Genomic DNA, 19,315 nt, shown 5'->3' with positions numbered 1-19,315 from the left:
TTAGATATTTACAAGGCGACCGCGCCTGCTCGTCATCAGCGATTTCGTCCAGTTTTGTGGTATCCGCAGCGCGTGGCCCGAAATGATACTGACGGAAGGGGGAGCTCTAGATGGCAAAGCGTTTAGAAAACATAACATTTTTGGCGCAGGTTGGACGAGGCAGGAGGCGCTTACCTCAGCGCAGTTCCCAGGCAGCAGTTGGCACAGACGTCTGAATACAGAATTGTGATCAGAATTTTGTGGGCGAATCCTTACGTCGAAACACTTCTTTCAATTTTGTGTTGCTTATACTGCAAACAAACGGAACTAGTGCTCAATTTCTTTCTTTTTCAAGAAGAGATTGTAATTACCGCGTACAGGACCTCGTATTCCGTGAGTTTCATTTTGACGTTCGAGAGTCACTATAATGATTATGTCCGATTATTTAGATTTTCTTTTTCTTGAGATCTGCGAATGTTTTTTTTTTTTTTTTACAGCCACTGAATTTATACAGTATTTATAACTGACCTATCTGTGTAGCTTTACGCGCAGTGAGCTATCTTTCAGGGCAGGAAGGCGAGCCAGATCCGGATCCAGTCTGCACAGAGGGTTGGCGACTGTTGGTGCGGAACCGCGCTGCAGCTACCGTTGAAGGTTCGAATCCTGCCTCGGTCATGGATGTGTGTGATGTCCTTAGGTTAGTTAGGTTTAAGTAGTTCTAAGTCTAGCGGACTGGTGACCTCAGATGTTAAGTCCCATACTGCTTAGAGCCATTAGAACCATTTTTTAAACAATGTGCTGCTTGAATACTGCAAGCGCCTGACTGAAATTGTTGTGGAAGATATTCATTGTTTTCTGTTGGTGGCGAACAATGTCCGAAAAACGAAGACGTGTTGTGTGAACGATACAGAAGAAACTGGAAATAATACACAAGCTCGAAGAAGGTGGTACTGGAACGCCAAATCTGACACTGATTTAAATTGTGGGTGAAACTACGATCCGCGATAGTCGGAAAATAAAATAACTTAGGTTGACAGCAGATCTGATTCATCCAAGGGGCCAAAGCTCCATTTAGACCCCTACTGGCAACCACAACAAGAACTGGTGCCAAGTTAAACTTTTAAGTTTTGATTCGTAAATTGCAATCCTCCGCAAGACACTGTTTTCTTTCGAGTAGAAGAATCAGTCTTGTGAAAGGAATCTTTCTGCGGCATCTACATCTACATCTACATCTACATCTACATCTACATCTACATGGATACTCTGCAAATCACATTTAAGTGGCTGGCAGAGGGTTCATCGAACCACCTTCACAATTCTCTATTATTCCAATCTCGTATAGCGCGCGGAAAGAATGAACACCTGTATCTTTCCGTACGAGGTCTGATTTCCCTTATTTTATCGTGGTGATCGTTCCGCCCTATGTAGGTCGGTGTCAACAAAATATTTTCGCATTCGGAGGAGAAAGCTGGTGATTGAAATTTCGTGAGAAGATTCCGTCACAACGAAAAACGCCTTTCTTTTAATGATTTCCAGCCCAAATCCTGTATCATTTCTGTGACACTCTCTCCCATATTTAGCGATAATACAAAACGTGCTGCCTTTCTTTGAACTTTTTCGATGTAGTCCGTCAGTCCTAACTGGTAAGGATCCCACACCGCGTAGCAGTATTCTAAAAGAGGACGGATAAGCGTAGTGTAGGCAGTCTCCTTAGTAGGTCTGTTACATTTTCTAAGTGTCCTGCCAATAAAACGCAGCCTTTGGTTAGTCTTCCCCTCAACATTTCCTATATGTTCTTTCCATTTCAGTTGTTAGTAATTGTAATTCCTAGGTATTTAGTTGATTTTACGGCTTTTAGATTAGACTGATTTTTCGTGTAACCGAAGGTTGAGTTCCTTTTTGCACTCTTGTGGATGACCTGACACTTTTCGTTAATTATAGTCAACTGCCGCTTTTCGCACCATCCGACATTTCTTATAAATCCTGAACTTGAATACCACAGCAGATTGCCCCTGAAAGAAAAATATAAAAGAAACGCTGGATAATAATGCTCTACGTTTCGACAGCCTTTTATAAGGACTGATAATAATTATCAAGATAGTATTGCAAGCATCAGCAGTAAGACGACAGAGCTTCCTCTCCAAATAAGTCGCTCTTAAGGACGATCGTTATCGAGACCATTGTCAAAGGTGGTCACTGGCCTTCTAACCTACCACATACTTGAGCAAATATCATCATGTAGTTGCGATTCAGATATGAGTCTTCGAAACCATATAAGCTGGATATTTCGAAAGCTGCTCAATGGTTTCGTTGCAGCGTACGATGGCGTGAGGTAGGCTTTTATCCGACTGCTCTGCAAGCAGAGGAGAATAAAAGAAGTAACGGAAAACGTCAGAATACGAACATAAGCAGAAGACAGTCATTATCAATGCTAAGGCACCATAGCTAATGGACAGTTACTGATCAGCAGATTATAGCCGACAACTTTTAACGATGCTGTAAAATGCGCCACGATTTCTTTGTCGGATCTAAGATAAATCACAAACAATAAGTCAAATACAGGCCTGTAATATTGGTACTGTTAACTTGTCACTTGCAGTGAACAGAAATTATTTCGTTCACGTGGTTTCCTGACATATTTATAACTTGCAGAATTCTTGTGTGTCCTCACGGACCACTTCGCACGTTCTCCAATATATGTCGGCAAACAGACTCGTTGCCATCGGTAGGTGGTTCGTGGAGATTGCTGCTCTGCTCTCGTCGGCGCCCAATACATGTTGGTCGTCAACCGTCCACAGCTCTGCTTCTGTCGCTATCCGATAGCGTTTGTACTATAGTGGCCAGAGAGTGTATCTACACTCGTCCCATACGGCGTATGTAACCGCAAGATTCGGGCGTAATGCACGGCAGATGTTCAAATGGCATAACCTTCCCTGTGATTTTTGTCTCGCTGACAACCTAACAATTTTTTAAACTCGTAACTGACTCAGTTATTTCGAGGGAGATCGACTGCAGCGTTTTCCACGTTTTGGGGAATTATGTTCCTCTGAAAGCATTCCGCAAACAAAACTGCAAATTTTTTGTAGTAATGCGAGTAGACAGCGTCTTCCTATCCTTCACAGTACTCAGGTCCCGTATGTCCCCTACTAGACCTCGTAAGAGCACTAAACGCGAACAACACGCATTCTGGCGCCATTCTGTCTGTCACAGAGAACTGTAATTCTAATACTTTACCTACTCGCCGATGATGTGCACGTGTGCCAAGTTACATTGACACCCGATCATGTCTTCTGGGTGCTTCACTTTTTTTAACAGGCCCTGTAGTACGCTTGTCAACCTTCTCTTACTAATGTACTACAAATTTGCTAAAGTTATCACTAACCATTAATCAAGCAGATGAATAACTTGACTACAGAAAAAAACAAATATTACATTAAATTACGGAATAGAACAATGAATGTGATTTGTCTCAGCCTGGGATTCGTAGATTTTGAGTAAAACTTACGAGTCGACTGCAACATAATCTGCACAGATATCCCTTACGAAACAGGCATTGCTTCAACCTCTGTTAGTATACAACAGTGACAAATTTAGGCTTGAACGAGAGGTCAGGCTAGAAAATGGTATATCAGAACTGTTTCCAGGAGGGTCTAGAAGATGTTTTTAGATCTTAAATCGGGAAAGAAAAGGTGGAATATGTCTGAACTTCCTTTGTTTAGCTAACGACAGGTGCTGTTTGTCTGTAATGCAGAAAAACTACAACAAAGAGTGGAGGTAAGTACTTGTATTAACAAAGTCTGGAAATAGGGCGGCCGGCCGCAGTGGTCGTGCGGTTCTAGGCGCTGCAGTCTTGAACCACGAGACCGCTACGGTCGCAGGTTCGAATCCTGCCTCGGGCATGGATGTGTGTGATGTCCTTAGGTTAGTTAGGTTTAACTAGTTCTAAGTTCTAGGGGACTAATGACCTCAGAAGTTGAGTCCCATAGCGCTCAGAGCCATTTGAACTATTTTTTTGGAAATAGGGCGAAAAGCTAATTGCAGTAAGAGTAACATACAAACAACAAGTTGAAAATAAAACAGTACAACTGAACGGAGAATTCATACAACTAGTTGCAGAGTTTTCGTATTTATGCTGTTGAAGATAAGAAATTGTTGTTCAAGAAAGGAAATAAACAGAGCAATAAAAGTGCCTGAAGGGCATTCGGTAAACTAAGTACAGTTTTCAAAAATATGCTTCCAGTTTGTCTGAAAAAGAATGTTTATAACCAGCATGAGATACCGGTTTTGATTCATGTATGCCAGACACAGTTTTTCATTGCTAAAGCCTTTCAACACTTGCAAGCTGCTTGTCGAGCAATGGATAGGTCCAACTCAAGAATTAGTGGAAGGGGTAGGGAAACAAAACAGTGTATCTGGAACAGGCTGACGACGAAGTCGTACAGGGTGTTTCACAGTTCATGCTACACACTTCTAGAGGTTGCAGAGGGGACATCGTAGATCAAAAGTTGTACATAGAAACCCATGTCCGGAAACGTCATCCGACGAAACTACAGAGCGTCAAAGTGATAGCTGTCGACTGAGTGTGTGTATGTAGAGGGCGACTCCGGAATGATGTTACAAAGTATCGGACGAGTCGAAAGTTATAGGCGAAAACCGTTCTGATACATCTGACGGTAGAACACATGTACCGGTACTGTCGTTACTAACATTGTAGGGTAGGCAACTTTCAGAGGTGGTAGTATGGAATAAGATGAGAAGAAATGCCTAGTAACATGCGCTCTAAAACCCATACCTAAGGATTACGAGCACTTGTTCATATTTGCTATTGTGAGCCCCATCTCCTCTATTGAACAAGTGCTGATATCTCTTAAGGTATGCATTTTCGAGCCCCTACTTACTAGAGGTTTTTTCATGTTTTGGTCCATACTACCACCTCTGAAAGTTGCCTATTCTACAAATTTAGCAACAACAGTACCGAAACATGCATTCTACAATTTCAGGGGTGTCAGAATGGTTTTCGCTTATACCTTTCGACTTGATCGTTTCCCAACCAGGGACCCTTATCTCAAACTGATACATTGATCCTCCTCCATGATCCTTGACAGTCTGTAACATTATCATAGAATCACCCTGTAATACATATCTCTACAGGTGCAGGAGTCTATATTGTAACTTTGATTCCCTGTAACGTCGTTGCATGACGTCTGGACATTGCTACCTGACTAAGACTTGACCTACTGTGTCCTCTCTACAACCTAAAGAGCTGTGTGAAATGAATTGGGAAACACCTGAAATTTAGATGGACAGTTCATGCAGCTGGGCAAGTGGATGTAATATGCAAACGGTGAAGCTATGGTCGTCCCCAAAGTTAACACCACAGCATTTTACAGAGCTATTGGTAGCGGGAGGCTGTTGCCTTCCTCTGATCTATGAGCTGATTTACATATCTAGTTATAGGGGAACCTATTGTTTAATGCGGATCTGGCACAATGCTGCAGCTTGGCGTTTCTCACATAAACTATCATTGCCAGACGTAAAGGAAGTAACGAGTGAAAGATAAAAAGTGTAGGAGGACTGGACAGGGATCGAACCCAAGGTCTTTGGATTTCTAGTCAAGCACTTAACGACTGGGCCACCAAATAATGGATATGGACCAAAACAGTTGCGTATTGCAATTCAGTAGATAAAAAATGCAAGAGACTACTACCTATTACAAGATGGGTAGATGACATCAATAAATATGCAGGAACTATATGGATGTTGATAGCCGATGACAGCAATATATGGAGAAGTCTTGAAAAGCTTCCATCCACACGATGATGTCAAATGACCGACAGTAGTAGTGACGATCTGTAGTAGTGACGATCTGCGGTCCAATGCAAAAAACTGTCCAAGTTAATTCGTGAAATGAGAATGGCTAGACGTTTGTCGTTTCGCTCAAGGTTGAACCTGATAGAACACGGCCCTGAGTTGTAATCATCCTAACATTTACATGAAGTGGTTTAAGAATATCACGGGAAACCATTCTGGAGTTGCTAATGTTGAATATGTATTCTTATTCTCAAGCGTTGTGAATTGTTGAACTAAAATAACCAAATTTTAGGCTGCATTTTTTGTCGTGTGTTCTATGGACTCCCTGATAAGCATGCTCTAGTGACTGTGAGGATCATTGCACACAGTGTGACTAAACATACCTGTCACAGTTTACTAAGGCTTTTTTTAGTCTTCTCTGAATCCCTCTCGACAGTGAACAGTGAATTTCGCTATCTCACAAACAAGTTAAAGGGACTTGACTGCGGCGAAATTAATACAGGCAGAAATCTGGGAATGCTTCTACCTTCTAAACAAGGGCCCACATAGAATAAGAAGAGTCTATACGCTCCTTTTTTTTTAGGAGTCCCCGTGTTGGGCGTGAGGCACCTTCAGGCACTGCTGCTATGCATCGCACACGTGCTGGTCTTCAGCTTGCGCACCAACATGTCGGTGGCGGTGGTTGTCATGGCCAACAACACCGCTGGCAACCCTAACATCAAGGTGGGTACCTGCTGGCTGAACTGCTGGGTCATCACAACACTGTCCTAGTGCAAACAACTTGTAATTCCTACAAATAACGCTGATATGTACTTTTCGTGTTAGCCATGCCCTTTGTAATAAGCTTATGTAAGCTGAGTTTAGCATTTGTGCTCAATGGTTCAATGGGGTGACGTTACAGTTAGGGGCTCTTTCCGTATACGGCTAGGTTCTAGTGGACTTGGTTTATCATTCATTTACCATGACCCACACACAACTGTGCGATAGTTTTGAAAAGTAGTGGTGTATTTCTTTAATTATAATTGGATATTGAGACTTGTCTCTGGTATAAATTGAGACGTTTTCTATACATAGTAGTAGTAGTAGTGGTAGTAGCTTTATTCTTCCATAGACCACTTTTCACAAGGATATAGAAAATGTCAAAGTATTAACAAGTTTAGACCAATTTAAAATGAGCTAATTCGTATACACACATATTTACAGGCTTCTAGTTAGACATAATCATTAGAATTACACCTAGCATACAATACTTTTTTTTACAAATAACTTACTAAAGAATGTAATGCCACAGCATTCACTCATGTGTCACTATCAGTCACTGCACCCACTATACACACGTTGTTTCATAACACTTCACTCAATGCACGGACACACAAACACACACTGGTGATATCTTGCCATTTTTTGTACTGCAGCTTCCCATTTCCTAGCCTGAAAAACTGAGTCAGCATCCCTCCATAATGAGTGAGATGTTGAGCTCAGGAAGAGGGAGAGGTGTTGGTATTGTGCTACGCATAGCTAGGGGGTAAGTATTTCTAGAAAGGAAAAAAGAAGGAAAAAACATAAAGTGAAGATGTTATGTGGAATGCTGGATGTTTCATAATCATTATTATTGTTATTTATTTGTACAAGATTTTTTTCTCAAACCCCTACTCTGTTTTATCTAAGTAATCCTTCAATGTATAAAATGTGTTGCGTAACAAGTACCTTTTAGCTACCTTTTTAAATAAGTGTATTTTAGCAATTTGTTTAATCTCTTTTGGTAAATTATTGTACAGTTTCATTCCTTGGTAGAAAATGCTGTTTTGAGTTTTACGTTTATTTTTTCTTGGTAAATGTAAGTTGAGTCTGTCTCTTGTTGCATGGCCCTGGACAGACCTGTTTCTGAGTAATTACCAATGTTATTTTTGATGTGTATAATGAATTTTTGACGTGTGTTCAGTAAAACCAAATTCTGGCTGCCATTCAATGTGGCGCAAATTCACCTTATGGATTTCATTAGTAACGTATGATTAAATAAACTGGCTGCAGTCCTTTCCAGGAGTCTGGCCTCAGAGTTCAATTGTGCAACGTGCTATGAGCCATGTAACTGCTAATAAATCATAGCATATTTCCATATCACAATATTTATCACATAAACACAGCTCACAATAGAATTTCACAATAACAACAGACATCTCCCACGTTTTCCCATTGTAGAACACCTATTATTGGTTAGTTTTCACAGAAAGAAAAGTATTGTAGGCCTACATGACTTACCACAGCGTCATTTCACGATGAACTCCCTTTTGCCATCTCTCTAAAATCTATCTATGGACATGCTTTTCCCCACCAGTTTAGGAGATAAGAGTTAACATAAACGAAGTATAAATATATACTTCACAGTAGAATGAAGCTGCTGAAGGTCAGTGATATTTCAATTCATATTAGTCTTAATTCAAAGGAAATTTTCCTTTACATACTAATGCGGTAGCAACCTTGTGTGAGTCAGCTGTTCTTTACACATCCCGTACTGTCATATTAGCAAAAGTAAATAAATGTAATATTTACGAAATTTAAAACGACTGAGAATTGATGTTTGATATGTACCACCTTAAACAATTTTTTTGTGCTGATTCCAAAACTAGCCTAAAATTTTGCGAGTCAGTATTACTTCTGAAGTTATGGAGAATTTAATACTATACATAATATTTTAATAATATTAACCACTCGATGATAAGCTGAACGGTGCAGCAACCGTTTTTCATGTCTGCAAAGAAACAGTAACACTTTGAAAGCTGTTTTTGTTACAAATAATGTGTTTCACCTATTTAAGGCTTTATCAAGTTTTACACAAAGCTATCAAGAGCATTTGAAATCACTGGCTGGAAAGACAGATGGTCAGAAATGATAGGGAATGAACAATCTGAAAGGCATTTGTACTGGACTAGACCCACTTGTAAATCGTGAACACCATCCAACGTAGTGCAGCATAGAGCCACATGTGCATCATATAAATCTGAAAATTTGGTAAAATAAACTTTATACTAGGCGGCCACATCGGAACTAGCCAGTTCCAACGTTGTCACCTTGAGTTTCAGGTTATGTGAAGTATGTGTGGCACTTCATTGCACTTTGTTCAGTGGTGTTCATGACTTACAAGTGGATCTAGTCTGACAGATATATCTTTTTGATGGTTTATTCATCATCTGTTCTGACCAACCACCTTACCACTTGCTGATATGAAATGCTCCTGATAAATTTTCATAAAATCTGATGAAGCCTTACTCAGGTGAGAGGCATTATTTGTAATAAAAATAACTTTGCAACTAAGGCTATTTATTTATAGATACTCTGTTTTGCACAGAACAACAAAGTCACTTGTGAACAGCCTAGACGGCTGAAACTAGTTGAGAACAATTAAAATTAATGCAGCAAAAGTGGAGAACTACAACATATTTTAGTACATTCATTTCTGTAATATCTGCTGTGAAGAAAATGCATGTCATGCTACCATACAAATACACGGGTAAAATTCAACTTTATCAGCACGTAACAATTAAAGTGTTGAAGACTATTAAAAGCATTAGATATAATGCACAGTTAAAAGTACTCACAAACTCCGTAAATGTTATTATTAAACTTATAACATAAGCCGCTAAGAAAGTGAAAAAGTGCAGTGATATTATGTGACTCAAATACGAAATCCATACTAAATTTAAACAGAAGATCTGGTTCAACCATCACTCATATCTAGCACATCTATGACTAGGAAAAATGTTCACTTCAGTGCAATTTTATTTGATACTCACATTAGCTAACGATCATTCACATCTTGTGAGCAAAAAAATTAGAGACATACATAAACAAATTTAAAATGAAATAATTCATTCTGAAATGAAAGGGGCTTACAAATGTCAACAAGTAGACTACCATAACTTAAAATGTTTGAAACATATTGAGAATTTGACAAATATTTAATTTATAGGAGCAGAGCTGGATCTCCTGAACAAAGAATTAAAATTTAATCTGTCTTCCAATCTACCAAGAAGTATGATCAAAAATATAAAGTGAGTACAAAAATAGACTTAGATGTGGCACAACCCCCCATTGTAAGTAAAAATAAAATTGTTTCTATAATCTGTGAAATGATTTCAGAGCAAATAAAACACAATTACCCGATGAAGGCCAACCAAAATACCATGTGATATATTTACAAGAAATCAAGTGAACATAATGCATTAAACGTAAAGGCAAAGCATTAGTAATACGATGGTTGACTGAAATGTAATGCCTCCAGCTTCGTAACTCTTCAACAGTTAGCAGCATTGGTATGTGGCAGGTACTGGCTTGTTCCATAGTCCCTGCTCTACAGCTCCAATTGGGGGGAAGCCTTAGAATTGAACGGTTGTGTTGTTACAGAGTAATGTATGGAAACTTGCGCAGAAGGTCGGTCAATGCGATTTAAGCAACGTTCAGTCATTGAATTCTTGACAGCAGAAGGTGTCACCCCAAAGGAGATTCATCAGTTTGTGATGATTGTGTTAATGTGAGTACTGTGCATCGCTGAGCGAGTAAGTTTAAAGATGTTGAGGGGGGAACATCTGACCTGCGTGACAAACAAAGAGTTGGAGGTCCTGTGACAGCAACCATCGAGTTTCACAAGCAAAATGTTGACGGATTGATTCGGGACGATCGTCGTATCACTCAGAGAGAAACTGCAAACACAATCGGCATGTCACAAGTATGTGTGGGTCACATTATAGCCTTTCTTGGCTATAGGAAGATCTGTGCATGATGGGTACTCCAGTTGCGGACTCCTTAAATGAAAGCACACAGACTTGAAATTTGCCAGGAGCTCCTCTTGTGTTACAAGAATGAAGGTGACACCTTTCTCCATTCAGTTGTGACAGGAGATGAAACGTGGGTACTCCATTACGAGCCAGAGACGAAATTTCCGTCTATGGAATATCGAGAATATCGACACAAGACTCGCTCCAGAAAAAGAAATTCAAGACGCAGACCTCAGCTGAAAAAATCATGACCACAGCAGATGGTGTTATCCATGTTGATTTCCTTGATCGTGGAACAACAAAATATTCAGAGCATTACATCACAATGCTGTGAACTCTGAAATGACCGCTAACAAGGATCCGAAGGGAAAAGGGAAATGTCTTCCTGCAGCATGACAATCCCAAACCACACACTTCACATGCCACCACACCAAAACTTCAGAAACTGAATCTCACCATCATATGGCATCCTCCAAACAGTCCAGATTTAGCACCATCTGACTTCCATCTGTTCCTAATAATGAAAGACGATCTGTGGGGACATCATTATGCTTCCGATAAAGACATTGAGACAACTGTGAGACGGTGGTTGCGGAAACAGAGTGTCGACTTCTTCCATGATGGCTTCAGAAAACTTGTTCATCGTTGGCAGAAATGTATCCTATTGGCTGCTGATTATGTGGAAAAGTGAATAGTGGTAATTAAAGATCACATTCTAAGGATTATTTCTGCATTTGATTTATTAAAACATTCCCATCCAAACCCAATTAATGATGGTGGAGGAATTACTCTTCATTTAACCATCATAATATTAAAAAATTACTATCTCAATAAAATTCATGAGTTTTTTGAAAAGCATGATGTAACAAAGTTAAAACATGATCCTGTAAACAAATTCATCACACATATCAAGGAAGTCCTCAGAATTTCAATTTTATCTTCACTGACAAAAAGGTAAAGGAATGTATAGTTCTCAACCCCAAAATTTCCAACATTACGAGTGCATCCAAAAATCCATACAAAGTACATACCTATTAACTCTATTGTCAGTGGTATAGACAGTCCCTTCTATTTATAAGCAAAAAGTCAGTTATTTATACAACAAGCTCCACACATATGAAAATAAATACATAACAAAAATACACATTAATTAATTAATCAAATCAAAAATACATATGTTCCTGATAACAATATACTGGTTTCTTCTGACATCATTAATCTTCACACAGATATTCCTATTAAGGAAACCACTAATATAGTTGAAAATAATGTAATTAAATACAAGTAAATGATTACAGCTGAAACCCTAAAGTTCACTCAACTATTATGACTCAGTCTTTCATATAACTGTTTTTGCTTTCAAGATGATTCATACTGTCAACCAGATAGTTTAGAGCCATGGGTAATTGCGTGACAGGAACCTTAGCCAACATTCATTAAACGTATTAAAGTAAGAAGTTTTGAGAAATTTTAACATACAACAGGCAAAATCTTATAGTACAAAGGTTATGTCGATGACACAGTAATTCTACTTACAGTAAAGAAGAAGACATTGACACCATGCGTTTACAACTAAATAGTGTGCATGACAAAACGAAATGTACCAATGAAATTGAAATAAATAACTGTATTAACTTCTTACATTTGACATAAAAAAGGAAATTCACAGAACAAATTTGAAATTTTTTCAAAACCAATTGCAGGCACACTAATTAATTAATCATACAAAAATGCATAGAAGACAAATTTTCACTCGATGATATGGAAATAAATTCTCAACTTGAAGAAGATGAGATGAAACAAGAATTAGCGATACCAGAAAATTTATCTGAAGTACATTATTTCAAACTGCAGACAAATAAAAATATACATAGGAAAAGAAAATCAAGCAAAAATCAGAAGGAAATAAAATTACTGTAGAAAGAGAGGGAGCTAAACAAAAAACTAAATTTGTTGTATTGCCCTTTAAAGGAATCATTTCAAGTGAAACAGCCAAAACCTTTAAAAATACAGATATCAAAATTAGGTCCCATACTGAAAACAATATTAGTGATATAAACATACTACAACAGACCCATTTAATGTCAGAGATCCACAAAATTTGATGTGATGATTGTGACGGAGTATTCATTGAGGAAATTCATAGAAACTTTCGGGTATATTTCAAAGAGCACAAAAATGTAATGATGTCAGTACAAGTACCTTTTCACTACATCTCCTAAGCAACATTCAAAAACATTAATGGAAAGATCCAAATTTTACATTATGCTAAGAAATGGAAGCAAATGAATACCTCAGAAGAAATCGAAATATCCAGTCATTTGAAAAGGTAGCCTGATACATTTCTTAATGAGTATATAGATCTTCAGAATACAAAATTTCTGGATAACTTCAGTTACATTCTGCTAATTACCAATCAGAGATCATCTAGACAATAAAATGAAATGTTGAAATATGGTCTCAAGTCACCATACACTTCAATAATTACTTCTATTTTATTTTATGTCATTTCCCATACTGCTATTTTTCTTATTATTTTTTAAATTTGTGTTCTACACAAATAAATATACAACTTTTTATTTGAAATTATGGTTCCAGTTATTCCATGCTTACCATTTTATCTTAGATTAGTGTAACACTTGTGTAAATGTCACGCTGTCAAAAAAGAAGGCAACATTTGTGAACCAAAATGAACATAAAAAATTCAAAGACGCTCTCATTTCAGTTTTCTGTTGCAGTCACACCATTATATTTCTATCCATGGAGGTAATATAACATATCATATTTTATACAGAACCTCAAAATCACTAAAGACTGGCCTGGAAGCCCGAAACTAGTTGTGAATAAATAAAATTAATGCAGCAAAAGTGGAAAATGCCAGCTTCTCTCAATAAAATCGTTGCTTTAATATCAGCTATGAAGAAAATGGAGGAAAAAGTTTTGAAAGGAGCCAGAAGTGTAGATCCCTCATGAAACCTATTGTACTATTCTGAACTCTCATAATTATCGATTCTCAATTCACGTTAACAAAATATGAGGTAATGAACTGTTTAGAGAACTAGGAAAACGGCTATCTCATAGGAATCCTAAAATACAATTTCTACGGAATCAGCAAGTAGTCAGTAATATTCTTCTGCTATTATATACCTGTCTCATGTATAAAAAATTAAATTTAGGTTGTGTTACTCTAGATAAATGCCAAAGAGTATGTCGCTATGCGTCGCGAACGACTTTGGTTCAGTAATCGGTAATCGATTATGGAACTTTTTCTGAAAGAGTAGAATTTAGTTCTATAATAAATATATGGAATACAAAAGTTGGCAGATGGAATATGTGGCGTCTATTTGCGGCTTGTCGAAGCCCCTACTGCGACAAGCAAGTCACTGGGAAAGCGGTATTCCGGCCTGTCTGAAAGAACAATGGGAATACTGCTCCGAGGGAACTCGGTTATTTCAGGACATGACGCTTGTCAAGTTACTCGTGTATCAACGCACTGCTATACGAAATTTGGCTAAACAGGCGAAAACATTGTCACTGGAGCTGGAAAGTGAAATGAAAGTATCAAATATGGATATAACAGGAATAAGTTAAAGAAATAAATGCCTTAGGATCTGCCAATTGAATTGTAGCTCTGCATGAACTCCAATGGACTTGGATAGGCAGTTGAACCGAATGGATACTTTCTTGAAAAGATGCTAAATGAAACGTCGGTAATGGAGTATAATCGAATTATGTTTGAGATGCTGAGAAACCTGGGTTGGGAAATAATGTCTATAGACTACCTTAGTTCTCAAACAAAGACTTGGTTGTGTCAGCTGTCCGGATGTGCTTTTCTCCATATTACGATAAATACCTGCTTCTTTACTTCCTGATACTTGACCATAGTCTGGGTCCCTGTTACAAATTCAACTAAATTGAGTTACAGACATCTTAGTGGCTCCATAGTTGTTTCGTCACTAGTGTTGAGTCTTGAATAATGTCTGGCTCGCCTTGTTTACTCTTTCAACCTCAAGGTATGCTGACGATTATCCTGCAACATCTATTAAGTCAACACCATAAACCACTTCTCACATGTAGACAAAATACCGAATAATCAAAGATAAGAGAATGGTTTTCTTAATTTGTCCAAAGGACTACGGCTGGAGCCAATCTGAGACGAGCACCATCCTGAGCTCCTTCTTCTGGGGCTATGTGGTGATGATGGCGCCTGCCGGGTGGGCAGCGGACAGGTTCAATTCGAAGAACTTGTTTTCAGCCTCGATCATCCTCTCTGGTATCCTCACCATGCTCACAGAGGTGGCTGCAGACACTGGCGGTGTGGTGCTCGTCTGTGCGTTCAGAGTAGTCATGGGTCTCGCTCAGGTATGTGGCTGTGACATCCTTATCAGTAAGACACTATTCGTGTTGTACTTGTCCCGCACACAGCACACAGAGTAACTACATTAACACACTTCACAACTTCACGTTTTGCAGTTAAATTGACTCTCACTCATGGTAACAAGTTAAGAGATCCATGAAACAATATCAATCACAACGCTAAGTTGTGGACTAGGACGTGTCTTAACATCGCTGTGACACATGATATATACGTACAGACACATATTATATGGTAAGACATGACATGGAGCATGTGTGGGACTTACAGTATGCCTCCGGCATACACAATATCAATATAGCCAATAGATACGCATGATACAAAACAGGTTTCCATACAACACATTAAGCAAACCAGATTGTTGCACAAGCATCCTGAAGACGTCAGCAAGGCGTAGGTGTGGCAGCAATCCTTGGGTATAGAGAAACACAAACAGGTACCTCACGTAATAAGCCTAGGGAGCAGGCTGACTGCACAACACTATAACCAAGTTGATGTGTAGAAGAATTGTGCTTTGTGAGTAGATCTGAAATTTGGGCACTACCATAAATTTGATCTTCGTGATGTATCCACTTTTACACGGGAAAATTACATCTTTCTTATGAATATCTATAAATATTTACAACAGCATAGTACTCTAACAATACCACCACCTGCAAAGTAGGTTAGAAACCAGATTAATAATGTTGTACACGCAGCGTATGTTCGCTTTATCGGGCAACAACAAAGTTATTGACTGTGGATGGTATCGTCAGAATGGAAATAATGAAGTCACTGCAAAAAAGTCATTAATTTTGGCACTTATCTTGAATGGATTCCCACGTAGATTTCGTCGAAGTTGTTATGGCTCATCTTGTTGATTCTACGGTGATTCCACTTTGACTGCTAGATGGTCCAGATCTGTATTTTAGCAATAACTGAAGACCTAAAAAATGCGTTTTTCAGGAAATTCTTGATGATCAAACAATTCCAGATCAGAACAATGGTATGGTAGAAATAATTTTTGACTTGGTATTCACGATCCACATTTTTATTAAACTTCTTGTAAATTCACATATACCTCTTCTTAATTGTCGCATCATCAATAAAACAGTTTTGTCTCAATCTTCATATATTTAATTTCCACTTTAACCAAAAACAAGACTTGACTGAAACTTCCTGACAGATTAAAACCGTGTGCCCGACCGATATTCGAACTCGGGACCTTTGCCTTTCGCGGACAACTGCTCTACCATCTGAGCTACCGAAGCACTGCTCACGTCCGGTACTCACAGCTTTACTTCTGCCAGTACCTCGTCTCCTAACTTCCAAACTTTGCAGAAGCTCTCCTGCGAACCTTGCAGAACTAGCACTACTGAAAGAAAGGATACTGCGGAGACATGACTTAGCCACAGCCTGGGGGATGTTTCCAGAATGAGATTTTCACTCTGCAGCGGAGTGTGCGCTGATATGAAACTTCCTGGCGGATTAAAACTGTGTGCCCGACCGAGACTCGAACTCGGGACCTTTGCCTTTCGCAGGTAACTGCTCTACCATCTGAGCTACCGAAGCACGACTCACGCCCCGTACTCAAAGCTTTACTTCTGCCAGTATCTCGTCTCCTACCTTCCGAGCTCCGCCTAGGTCATTCGAACTGCGTGATGCCGACCATTGTAATGAAGGGGAAGACAAAAATTCACATTTTCGTTCGATGGCAGCTCGCAGATTCTTCAAGACATTGAAGTACTTCCCTGCATTAATTGTGGTGTTTTGAGGCAGGTAGTGAACGATTAACGACCTCTGACAGCACCAAAAGAGGACTGACATTATATTCTCTGTGGAATCTGTGAACTTCGCCACGTTTCTTCCATACCTTTCTCTGACGTTTCGCCTCAGGTGCCGAATGATGGACTCATGTCTCATTGCCATGCGAATGCTAACACAGCCTTTCCCATAGACAGACGTTAAGTCCCAACATATATCGACAGTGGATTGTGGGTTTGCTGCAGAAAACCGAATAACAGAGCGCAGCTCTCAAGTCGACGAACTTTCTAATGGTAGCTCCATGCTAACTGGCAGCATACTGGCAAGATACTGCGGTAATCGTGGTAAGCCAGTGTGATAGTTTTCAACACATATCAGTCGAGCTCGCCAGTCCTCACATGCCATGGTTTGCTTATTTTGGAGGAAAATAAAATAGGGAAACTTACTACTGGATGATCCACATAAAACCTTCCAGAATCTTTCCAGTTTCAGCAATGATGAACTTTCATTACTTTTATTTCAAGATCTACATTCATAGCTTCACCTAAGACAGCACCCAAGTTTCTAGATGCTATTACAGCCATGTAAATTATCTCAGATGAAAGTAAAACTATTTTGAAATTGTCTGTGCCCTTCTTGCCATTTAATTATCATTTTTATTCTCGAATATTAGAATCAATAAGCACACATTAACTGTACCATTCCCAAAATAAAGATTTGTGCTTTTCCTTACGTATTATAGATTTTTGTGCCATCATTTTTAACTCCTGATTTACGTGTGAAACCATTTATGACGAATCCAAAATTGTAAACCGAAAGCCTAGTACATATGAGAGCAAGAAAAAAGTAGTTTACTTTTGTGCCTTCCATGATTCAAATATTTAAATTCTTAATTGTTCTCTTAAAGTTGTTTCAGAGCTGTGATTAATGGTTTGAACAAAGTAATTTTTTTCAAATATGGGCTGGAAGTTTTTTTTATTTCTTAAAGAAATTTCTTTCTTTTAATATTGAAGACTAGCAAAACAGGCAATTCTTAGCAGTTGCTAAATATCTATGAGAGCTGGATATACGTCCTAATCTCCTTCTCCCCTCCTCTCTCTACATCCCTCTCCTCCTCACCCTCCTCCCCCTCCCTTTGTCCATCTCCTCCTCCTACTGCCATCTTTGTCCATCACCTTCCCACTGCTCCCTGTACTTCTCTTATCCCACACACTGTCTATCGATCACCTCCTCCCTCATCTTTCTGTCTATATCATCCTTTCCGTTCTATATAACCATTTTTACCCTCAAGAGTAGGCGAGAGTGCTAACGCGCTGCTTCCTGGACTTGGATAGGCGCGCCGGCCCCAGATTGAATCCGCCTGGTGGATTAACGACGAGGGCCAGTGTGCTGGCCAGCCTGAATGTGGTTTTTAGGCGGTTTTCCACATCCCGCTAGGTAAAAACTGGGCTGGTCTCCACGTTCCACCTAGGTTACACGCGTCGCCGACATTTGAAACACGTCCACACTATTTCATGCTTTACACTAGATCCAGACAGTTTGGGTACACTGATTCCAGCCTGGGGGGTACGGGGTGGCGGCAGGAAGGGCATCTGGCCACACCCGAAAAAGTAACATTGCCAAATCCGTTGTAACCATGCCGACCCTGCGATCGCTGCGGGACAACGGCGAAAGCGAAAGAAAGAAAGAAAAGTTCTGTATAACCATTTTTATCCTCTTCTCCGTCCACCTCTTCCCCCCGCTCTCTGACGTTATTTATTGTTGTTGAATCGGAACCTTGATTGGGAACAGAAGTCAAAATAAATGGGTAAATCGGTTGGAATCCGTAGCACACTTTATATGAGAGAGACCTATTCAACTCCTGGATATGTGGGAATAGTATCTCTATGGCAGCGTTTCGTATGGATATAATCTGCGAACAGGTAGGATTATAAAGTTAGCCATAAACACTACTTCCTTGTTTTCTGTTAAGAAGACTGCTTAAAGGAAAGCAAAACCTGCTTAAAGGAAAGCAAAACCGCACATTTTTACAGCACAGCTTAGCTTGTTCTTTCTCGGAGCCGGTGTAACAGAAAGTGTTTATTGATTATCTTGTCTATAAATCGCCAGTGGTTGAGGCTGTGAATTGTCTGTCAGTCTGTGCGTCTGTCTGTCGAGCAGGGATACATGCAATCAAATCTTTCCTTGAATTTGTGAAAAATGCAACAAACCAATTTCAGTAAGATAATGAATTTACTGAAATGACAGGGCTGGGAAATCATTGTGTTGACAATAATTTTAGGTGTTTTTATTGCGTTCAATGCAACGTGTGGTGATGAACGATATTTTTGGTCTTTCCGTGCGGAGAGAAAACGCATAGCGCCGATGGTATACCGACTCTGAGAACCCCATGTACAGCTGCCCAAGGGAAAACACGCCAATTCAAGACCTATTCCACACACTTCCGACGACTGTCGTCGCTATTTGTTAATCGTCATGGCGAATGTAAGGCGAACCGGAAACTGGACACGGCAAGTCCGTTGGATTCAGAACAGCGTCGCCATTGAACTTTCCTACGAATATCGTTGCTCCAGTCACGTTGTTCATCAGCTTCACAGCTAATATTGTTCCACTGCACAGTTTCGGCTTGTTCAGA

General features: G+C 39.4%; 1 protein-coding gene across 1 annotated transcript in view; it reads left to right on the top strand.

The window, feature by feature from the left end:
- The first annotated feature begins 553 nt into the window (after positions 1–553).
- LOC124596893 (putative inorganic phosphate cotransporter) overlaps positions 554–19,315 on the top strand; it is a 35,995-nt gene continuing 17,233 nt past the window's right edge. The window contains exons 1-3 of the mRNA XM_047135903.1: positions 554–633; positions 6,374–6,513; positions 14,694–14,924. Coding sequence (XP_046991859.1) covers positions 6,457–6,513; positions 14,694–14,924 — 288 coding nt within the window. The 5' untranslated portion in view covers positions 554–633; positions 6,374–6,456. The remainder of the gene's footprint in view (positions 634–6,373; positions 6,514–14,693; positions 14,925–19,315) is intronic.

This window comes from Schistocerca americana, chromosome 1 (genome assembly GCF_021461395.2).
Source record: "Schistocerca americana isolate TAMUIC-IGC-003095 chromosome 1, iqSchAmer2.1, whole genome shotgun sequence".
Lineage (NCBI taxonomy): Eukaryota > Metazoa > Arthropoda > Insecta > Orthoptera > Acrididae > Schistocerca > Schistocerca americana.
The sequence above is the reverse complement of the archived record's forward strand: the minus strand, read 5'-3'. Positions and strand labels throughout refer to the sequence as shown.